The sequence below is a fragment of the Zeus faber genome (assembly GCF_960531495.2).
Source record: "Zeus faber genome assembly, chromosome: 8".
In the NCBI taxonomy this organism is placed as follows: domain Eukaryota; kingdom Metazoa; phylum Chordata; class Actinopteri; order Zeiformes; family Zeidae; genus Zeus; species Zeus faber.
The window spans coordinates 5,589,290-5,599,699 of NC_137195.1; the positions used below are offsets into that span (position 1 = coordinate 5,589,290).

Below are 10,410 nucleotides of genomic sequence, written 5' to 3' on the forward strand. Positions count from 1 at the left end.
GATCACAGTCGTCGATATAGAAATAAGTTAACTGACGGGCCTTATTTTATTTTGAATGTTCAATAAAAAAACATTATACATCGACATACTCAACAAACACAGATAATATTTGACCGGAATCTCTCCCGTTTGTCCGGGACATTGACATCTTCCAGGACACCTTCACCGGCACCAATTTTTTTTCCCTGGCGGATACTCTGCTTTGGCTGCAGGTGACTGTCAGTTCTTAATCAAATCTCAGTTTGTCTCTGAGAATAAAACAAACTATACAACTGAGTCACATATTACAGAATCACAGTCCACACCACATCAAAACGAGTTCAAACTGTGTCGCTGGAAATGCCAGCAAATTCTAAATGTCAAGTCATTCAGGGTGAACAGTCGTCACTGAAAACCAGGATACATATGATTCCACTGTGACAAACGGTATAATCAACGGTGTTGTCAGTCACACCATTATGATTTAACTTAATTTAGAATGGTTTACAGCCACGTTGTAGTTTCCAACACAGAACCAACCCGTCCAACTAGCTGTGAGAGCAGGAAGCCACAAGGCCTTCGATTGTTTTCCAATGTGCCTTTAAATCTGGATCTGATGACTTGGATCTCAACGGGCAGATCTAATTTAGTCCTCCAGCTTGTTCTGGTGTTATTTTGCGTCCAAAACCCCACTGGTGGATACCGCTTCTCTGTTTCGTCGAATTGATCCACTTTATGAGCAACAGATGCAAAAACCAAAACCACTTGCAGAACTGAATCCAATGGGTCTATTTGGAATAATGTCACGGGTTGGAGCGGAAACCCGACTGAACCTGTTGATCCTGTCATCCGCTCCGCGGCAGCGAGAGCACGACCGCGGCCCTAAATTAAAATGGAAGCTCAGAATCGTTGGAGGGCTTTAGCGTGACGTAAGTGGTCTCAACGCACACTCGCAGCTGGAACTGCTGTCTGTCGGGCGCTGGAGACGGGTCGGGCCGCCGCCATGATGTCACCGTCTCACCCTTGCCCTCCCTCCTCTCCCCTCCCCCCTCCCCCCTGTCCCCGTCGACGGACTGAGAGCATTGCATCACGAGAGCCCTGCGAGCCTTAACCCTGAGTAAACGTTTTGGCGGACGCATCTTATGTGGATGTCAAAGCACTAATGGAACCTTTTTAAAGGGGTATTTTTTATTTTTTTATTTTATTTTTTATTTTTTTCTTCTTTGGTGGCACAGCGCTGTCAATGTGCAGGATGTTCTGTTTCTGGTCTTGTCTTACCGGGTACGTATGTAAACCCAGCATAATACGCTGATGATTTCATCCAAACTTGAGGTGAACCTACACTTCTTGGTAGAATTGGGACGTGTAAAGCTGCGACCGCACCCCATTAAACTAGACAGGAAACAGAGCTACCAACTGCGTGAAGGTTGTGCGTTTATGTAAATGTATTGAATCTAAAAGGAGAATACTGAGTCATTTGATGAATTGAGCATGGTCAGATTTTTTCTAGTGACTTTTTCAACTCATACATTTTTTTGTTGTGCTTATGGCAATTTTTCACGGGAGCTCGGCATGAGAAAGTTGGATGGCGCTGCAGAGCGTGCAGCAGGTTGTCTGATCTGCGGCTTTACTGCGTGTTGCCTCAGCTCTGGGATAATCCATTCTGTACAGTTAGCTCATCCAAGCCCTTCATCTCTCCGTCTCTCCGCCTCCCTCGTTCCCCTTGCTGGTTGCCATGGTGATAATGTACTGTGGTCCATTCTCTTTTCTAGGTTACCGACTTCCTTTCGCCCCTTAGCTTTACTGATACTGTATGTATTTTTTTAATGATCATTTTTTCTTCTCTCCACCACCTCCTCTTCACAGGCCCTACTTTGAGATGAAGGCCAAGTACTACCTCCAGCTGGAGGTAAGGAACGGTGTCATTCACTCCGCAGTAATATAAGTGTTGAAGCCCTGTGGAATTCTGACGCCTCAGATCCCGGGTCTGTGTTATTGTGTATGTATGGAAGGGCTGCTGTGGAACAGTACTAGGTTACGTGCAACAATAATAAAACAATCAGATTACAAGGAAAAAATCGAAACATTTATTGCAGCGGAGTCTGAGCGGAAGATAACAATTTGAATTATCGGATCTGTTGGGCTCCAGAAAATACCCGAACCGACTCGGATCGGGGTCTCCCTCCCCATCGCACATGCATCGGGTGACTTCTGTAACATGTTGCCGGGAGGAAAAGGGTCAAATTGCATCTTAGGACAAATTTCCCAGGTGGAATAGGGTTTGGGTCTGAAGTTTGGGACCCGTGAATGCCTCAGGTGTGAATTCTCGCCCGAATTAATTCTTCTAGAATTGTCCGGAGACTTTTGCTCTGTTCAATCAATTGAATTTGGCCACGGCTCCTCGCCGCTCTGTGCTCGTTCCCCTTCCACTTTCACTCTTTTAATCCTCCCCCCACTCCCCTCCAGAACCTGAAGAAGAATGTGGATGAGTTGCAGGCCAAACTGTCGCAGGCTAAAGGCCAGTACAAGATGGCCCTGAAGAACCTGGAAATAATCTCTGACGAGATCCACGAGCGGCGTCGCAGCACGTCCATGGGCCCCCGGGAGCGCGGCGTGGGCGCCGAGGGCGACAGCGTCTCTGGGGACGACATCTCCGCCGGCTTCAAGATCGACTCGGACGTTATTTCCAGTAAGTTTGTCCCAGTAGCGCAACGACTTTGGAGCCGGGGAAAGCAGCAGAGACAGTTCAGTGGTTACGAGGTTTTAATTGATCAAAGTTTGAGGTCTATATCACTTTAAATGGGTCAAAGAGTCACTTATGTATTGTATAAAAACTTTTTTTTTTTTTTTTTTTGGAACATTTTTGGAAATTTTAGAGATTTTGTATCTGCCAAATTGAATTTAGCCACACCATGTTATAAGAAAAAAAACATGGGCTAAATTTTTTTTTAATAAATTTCACATTCAAACTTAACATGTTCAAACAGGTGTTTGTTTATACCAAATACGTTTTTTGTTTTTATGAATATTTTTACATTGTTCTTATTATTTGAAGGACCACTCCACTTGAAACCCCGCACCGCACAGTCACAGTGTCTCTGTTGCTCTGCCTGAAGGGGATGGACATCTTACCAATTTCTTTTTCCACAAGTTAATTATATTCTAACTTGAAAAGGCCACTTGTTCTGCTGAAATCCATCCACCCTGCAGTGATTGGATTACAGTGTCTTATTTTCACATCTTCTGATTGACTTATTCACCATGTTATTATTCTGGTGATATTAACACACTTTAGAGCCGTGTGTGAAAGGACTGATTTGATGATCCACCGGCATGGACACAGTGTTCAAATATCTATGAATGGTTTGAGCTAAGTTGGCTTTTGATAGACGGATAGAAAGACACTGTAGATAGATGCATTAATCATCTCTGGAGGGTAACTGAAGGGCACCTCTAATCCAAAACAATAGGCAGTTATAGAATAAAAACTGAGAACAATTGGCAATACATTTTGAATTAACGAAATTATGGCAATATGAAATAAACCTTAAAATTAAAAATAACCATGAGAAAATTGGCAATAGACAAGACACCTAAAAATACAATAAACAAGAAAAACAAAAGTGTAGCTGCAGGCAGCAATACACGGGGTCCAGTTTAGTCGCGTTGGGTGCGTTTTACAGTTTTCCGGGTTCTCTGGAACGCAGCACGATTTTCCGAGTTTACTTAAACGCAGCATGGGCTGCCCCCTGGTCTGTTGTCTTCAGGTTGCTCATCATGCGGAGCAACCACTACGCGGTCTACACAACGCAACCCTCCTGTCTTTAAAACAGCCGACCATGTTTGCCCCTAAACCAGAACATCTTGTTATAACTCACCGTAACTCACCATCTCGTTATAACTCACCTCGCTGGATCTTTAAGGCATCACACAGGCATCAGTCGCACATTTCAGTGTTTTCGAGGGACGCTCTGACAAATTTTTAAAGATTCGTTTTTATTCTTTTTCTCATTAATCTGGCAAAGTAATATAGACCACAGGTTTAAAATATAATTCGAACAGCTCTACTGACATCTACCAGGTAAGAAGCTAGTTAAATACACACGTAAATCGGTCGTTTGGTAACGTTGAAACACTACAGCGTCCACATCACTTAAAATTTGGTGGCTTTTTCGCTTATATCCTCTCTGTAAGTGGATCGAATTGGATGAAACTTCAATCACAAGGTGTTTGTGACAAACCGTTTCAAACAACATTTAAACCGTGTTTCGTGTGTTCTGCCAAAAGTCGGTCTTCCAGATAGTTTAAGGCTTCAAAATTCCGAGAATTCGTTCCCGAACAATAACAATAAGGGGCCGCTGGAAAATAACAATAGTGTTCCTGCCCTACGGGCTGGACCCCTAATCATCCTTAAGAACAATCAATATAAACAACACACACACGGGGGCACACACACACACACACACACACACACACACACACACACACATACACACACACACACACACACACACACACACACACACACACACACAGGCACACAGGCACACAGGCACACACAGAAGGAGACAGTGTTTGTCTCTTTTCATTGATCTGTTCTCGGAATCCTGAGATCGGGAAGAGGCCGGTTCAGACCCAAAACTATTAAAAAAAACAAGAAGAAGAAGAAAACAGCGCCGTTGGACGAGCAGGTGGAGAATGTTGGGGGGAAAAAAACAAAAAAAAACTGCTCCCACGCTGAAACTCTTTTATCTCGACCGTTTTAAGATGCCTCAAACATTGACCTGCCATGCTCCTCACTTGCATCCAGGGTTTGTTCCTCTGACGCCGTTACAAACCGTCCAGGCAGGAAGGGGTTAAATCTAGAACGTTCACACAAAAGGGAAAAAAAAGAGTCTTTATTAATCTCTCTCCCCATCTCTCTCTCTCTCTCTCTTTCCCTCCCTCCCTCTCTCTCCTCCCTCCTTCTTTCTATATCCCTCTCCCTCTCCCCCTCTCTCTCCATGTATTTCGTTCCCCTCCTCGCTCTGTCTCTCTCTCTCTCTCTCTCTCTCTCTCTCTCTCTCATCTCCCCCCCTTTCTTTCATTCTTACGTTCTTTCTCTCTCTCTCTCCCTCCCTGCAGTGGGCTCAGTAGGTCTGGAGGATGATGTCTGTGGCAGCAGCATCATGTCTGAGGACGACTCGGACGCCCGCTCGCTCTGCAGCCTCAGCTCGTCCCCCAGCAGCCCCCAGGAGCTGCTCTCGCCCTGCCCCTTCGCCAGCTCCTCCTCCTCCGCCTCCTCCGCGACGTCTCTCTCCTCTTCGTCGTCCGCCAGCCCCTCCCCCTCGTCCCCGTCCTACTCCCCGGGGCTGTCGTCGCGGCCCTGCAGTCTGGACCTGCCCAGCACCGTGTCGATGTCGGACCTGGGCCTCATCTCCCCCGTGCTGGGCCCCCGCAGCGAGTGCAGCGGGGCGTCCTCGCCCGAGTGCGACTTGGAGAGAGGTGTGTAGCGAGGCTGCCCATTTGCCCCCTGGCAACCACATCGGGTCATTGTCAACGATCCCGAGCTGATTGCCACAGCGTCAAGCACTTTTCATAAAAAAATAGAATAAAATAAAAAGTAATAATGGCGGTACGTAGGAACGTATAAAATGATAAAAGTTTGGCAACCATTTGGTCAATCTTGGCGACCAACAGCTGATGCATGGCTGCAAACTTGGCAACCACTTCTAAATGGTCCCCTGATTTCATTGTAATGAGATGCACCATACACAGTTTCATGCACAGAGTGTATATGAATAAGAAGATATAACTCCAAGCCTGTCACAATATGTCTGAAATATTTAATGGGAGTTTTATTTGGAAAAACAAGAGCTTTGGTGTTATATTACAGAGTTAATAATAAAAGTAATAATTATCATAATCATAATAATAATAATAAGAGGACATTTCAGAGATTATTCATTTATGCAGTTTCTGGCAGTTTGAAAACTGGTTTGCAAAATAAATTAACACAGAATTTAAGATAACTTGCAAAGCATGGATACATAAATGTTGTTTACATGGAAACATCTCAAAGGTGAGCTGATACAGATGTCAAAGTAAATGCAAAAACTTAGGTGTTGTAGGTATTTTAAGGTGTGAGCTCGTGGTTTAACTGGCGAGACAGAATTCTACTCTGCAAACTCCTTGACTCAAACCCCCTATCGGCAATTATCTGCACAGCCCCCAGTGTTGATTTATCATACATTATCCAGCTACTGACTTATAGGGGTGTCACGATTCTCCAAATCCACAATTTAATTTGACTTTCGATTTCAAGGATTCAATTTGATTCAATTTATGTATTTTTCTATATATGTATTTTTTCCGCTGACGGCTATGCCTTCGCTAAGCCCCTTTCACACATAGCTCCCGGTAAATTACAGGGATAACCTTTCCTGCACCGCTAGTCATTTTCACTATTCACACATGCAGCTATATTCAGGGAAATTTCCGTCTTGCGTTTTTCACATGTCATAATGCTGGAATGGATGGGGCAAGGGAAAGTCCGGTGGAAGTCATCCTGTTTGGTCCCTGTCCACACCCCGGTGAGCCGGAGAGCGACAGACGGAGCACCAGCGCACGCAGCTCATTCACTTGCGCGCACAAAGAGGATGTATGTAGACGCAGCACGCAAATAAAAATAAATATGCCATGGAAATAAATCCTGAAATAAATAAACGAGGAAATAACTATATAAATAAATATAAATATATAAATGAATAAACATATGCCCGTGCACCCAAGCCCCCACGCGCGCCGGAGTCTTTCGTTCCGATTCATTGGATCTTTCATCACTTTCATTGCGCCGCGAGGTTTCGAGACCCTCCGACTTTTATGCCAATTTGCCATTTTCAAGCACGCAAAGTGAGAAAGCGAAACTCCTGCAGCGCACTCCGCGACGGTGCAGGTGCACACGGCTCCCTCTCCCATTTGCACTGTTAGTTTTTATTTTATTTTGAACCTTTTAAATAGGCTATTTGGGAAAACAGTAGTTTTTAGAAGACCTGCTGGTCGGCGGGTGCAGTGTGTGATGAGGGATGCAGCGCAGCGGGGCCGACGGCAGCTCGCCCAGCTTTGAACCAAATTTCATGGAAGTGAAATTCAGCCATTCAGCCACATCTGCTGAATGGGGTGTTGGGAATTTTGATATCGATGTCCACATTCATCTCAAAGTCTTCCATTGTAGTTTCTATTTAGCACCATCAGATGACGGAGCTCTGAGAGATGAGAAGTGGTTGACTGTGGCATTATGACAACGGCCATTATTTAGAAATAACTCACCACTGATTGCCGCTAAGGACCATTCAGCACGGAGTATCCCAAATTCATGTGTCTGGATACGAAGCAGAATTAACGCATTCCCTGCTGGCACAGATCTAAAAACGGCACAGTTGCAAATAAGTTAATAATAAAGATCGATAGTGTCCGAGAATCTGTTCCTAGTAAGACACATGATCTTTCAGCACCTGCCGGACTCGCACCTGCTCCACAGGAAGGATCCCATTAGTCAGAGTGACGGGGAGAGGAGGGTCCAGCCAGGCACCAGGTGCTGCTCCGGGGCTCGGGCCAGCTGCTGTAAAGCTGCTTCAGCTGGACATTGACCGAACTACGTGGCAAGGTTATTTTATACAGCTCATTTCATGCACAAGGACAATTTTAAGTGCTTTTCATGAGGCACAGGAGGCATTATGTAAAGACGGAGGAGACAGAAAATAAAAAAGTTCAATTTAAAGCAGTGACATATACTGGATTTGTTGGCAAGTCTGAGGAGCTCCCACACTGTACAGCATCATGTGTTTTCGCTTTACAGTTAGTAAACCTGGTTGCATATGCCACTACCTTTGAAAGCATAATTGATGTATTTGCCTGCATGTGTGAGTTCTAACATGCAATTGTGCATGGAGTCGTGCAGACTCCATATGTCCCTTGCAAAACCTTTGAATGCAATAAGACCGCGAAGGTATCAGGTAGAAGGCTGGCTCGGTGGTTCCATTTGTTGAGATTTGTTTCTAATTTGCTATTAGCAGCGAATGACATCGATCAGCAACAACATTAAAACCAGTGACAGCTGAAGTAAATAACATTGATCATCTGGTTCCAATGGCACCTGTCAAGGGGTGGGATATATTATTATTATATATATACTGTTATATATTATTATTATTATTATTATTATTATATGAGGGATATATTAGGGCAGCAAGTGAACAGTCATTTGTTGAAGTTGATGTGTTGAAGCAGCGTAAGGATCTGAGCCACTTTGACAAGGAGCACATTGTGATGCTGGACGACTGGGTCAGAGCATCTCCACAAGCACAGGTCTTGTGGGCTGTTCCTGCTCTGCAGTGGTTACTACCTGCCAAAAGTGCTACAAGGAAGGACAACGGGTGAACCGACGACAGGGTCATGGGTGCCCAAGGCTCATTGATGCGCGTGGGGACCAAAGACTAGCCCGTCTGGTTCGATCCTACAGAAGAGCTACTGTAGCACAAATTGGTGAAACAGTTGTTTTTTTCTATGATATAAAGGTGTCAGAACACACAGTGTATCACAGCTTGCTGCGTATGGGAGCGGTCAGAGTGTCCATGCTGACCCCCGTCCACCTCTGAAAGCACCTACAATGGACACGTGAGTATCAGACCTGGACCATGGAGCAATGGAAGAAGGCGGCCTGGTCTGATGAATCACCTTTTCTTCTCCATCATGTGGATGGGTGGCTGCGTGTGCGTCATTGACCTGGGGAAGAGATGGCACCAGGATGCACTATGAGAAGAGGCAGAGGCAGCGTGATGTTCTGGACAATGTTCTGCTGGGAAACCTTGGGTCCTGGCACGTCCTGGCCCTGCCACACTGCAAATATTCTTCTGGAATGGTTTGAGGAACATGATAGAGAGTTCAAGGTGTTGACTTGGCCTCCAAATTCTCCAGATCTCAATCCGATGGAGCATCTGTGGGATGTGCTGGAACAACAAGCCCGATCCATAGAGGCCCCACCTCCGACTTCCGGGACTTAAAGGACCTGCTGCTAACGTCTTGGTGCCAGATACCACAGGACGCCTTCAGAGTCTGGTGGAGTCCGTGCCTCACAAGGGGGAGCTATACAATATCAGTGAGTGACGCTTTTAATGTTGTGGCTGCTCGATTTAACGCTTACCTTTTTTTTTCTTTTTTTTTTTAACGATTCAGGGGACCGTGCAGAAGGTGCAGAGGGTCGTCTGGACAACGTTGGCAACAACAACAACAGCATCAGCACCAAGAAAACCCTCAGCCTGGAGGGACGGTTCAGCTTCCTTAATCTGCGGCGTCCGCGAGCCGACGTTGCCAAAACCGTGGCCCCGGGCCCCAGCCAGGCCGTGGTCTTGGGCCCCAGCCAGGCCGTGGTCTTGATCAATGGAGTCTAAGAAAAAAGGATTACGGACTCCAGGACATTAGACTGCTGAACAGCGTTACAGACTGTATCTGATTTGTGCGGATCATCGTTGCGATTAAATCGTGGACTCTGTGTTTGATGACTGGTGGAGTTTTGAGGTCTGTACAAAGGGGAAGCTTTGAGATAAACAGAAAAACATGTTTGCTTAAATGTATCGCAAGCAAAGAAAAAAACCAATGTTCATGTTTTTGTTGTTTGTGTATTTGTTTGGATTTTTTTTTCCACACCAGTGGAGAACTGCACTTAGAGGCAAAAAGATAAAAAAGGTCGCCTGGATATTACGTTCTATGTGTGGTATTATTAGCATAATTGTTGCCACTGCTTAATACAACAGCGTTATGATAAGCATAGTTAAAAAAAATCAAAGTGTTGATAACTGGTCTATGCCATTTGGCATGATTCACAAATCATTCAGTGGTGATGTTCCTCAATCTTTAAATAAGAAAAAAAAAAAGATCTTGTGAGTAACCCTGTTAACGGTAGCTTTCCATCTCAACCCTTCACTCTGAATACGAGGCAAAGCAATGTGTCTTCTGGTTCCACGTGTGTTGAGTTTTTGTGTGTCGTGTGTGAGCAAAAACTGCAGCGCTGCGATACTGACACATCCGCCTCCTCCCTATTCCCCACCCGCTCATCCTTTCTCCGTTTGTCAGTGCTCTTTGGGTGTTTTGTGCGAGAGTATTGGGCATCCAGATCCTAATGCCCCATGCTGCACTTCAGATCTTTGCTCTGCTCATTTCAGGGTGTGCCACAGGGCTCCATACTGGTGTCTTGATACTTTTCCCCTTAAGCTGAGGATCTATACAACACTTGCGTGGAGCTGAGTGCACCGACCGCATCAGGACACTTCCTATATGGGAATCATTTTTGAGGAAATTTATTGCAAAAAAAAAAAATTAATATATATATAATTCTGAACTCTGTTTTTAAATGGTTCCCTGCGGATTAAGTGCTTAATTGCACTGACTTATCTG

At 45.1% G+C, this 10,410-nt stretch overlaps 1 protein-coding gene across 1 annotated transcript in view; it reads left to right on the plus strand.

Annotated features, from left to right (window-relative positions):
• sh3bp5b (SH3-domain binding protein 5b (BTK-associated)) overlaps positions 1-9,689 on the plus strand; it is a gene marked incomplete at its 5' end in the record, with an annotated part of 30,900 nt that extends 21,211 nt beyond the window's left edge. The window contains 4 exons of the mRNA XM_080004921.1: positions 1,846-1,888; positions 2,446-2,668; positions 5,104-5,463; positions 9,193-9,689. Coding sequence (XP_079861047.1) covers positions 1,846-1,888; positions 2,446-2,668; positions 5,104-5,463; positions 9,193-9,407 — 841 coding nt within the window. The 3' untranslated portion in view covers positions 9,408-9,689. The remainder of the gene's footprint in view (positions 1-1,845; positions 1,889-2,445; positions 2,669-5,103; positions 5,464-9,192) is intronic.
• Positions 9,690-10,410: the final 721 nt, after the last annotated feature.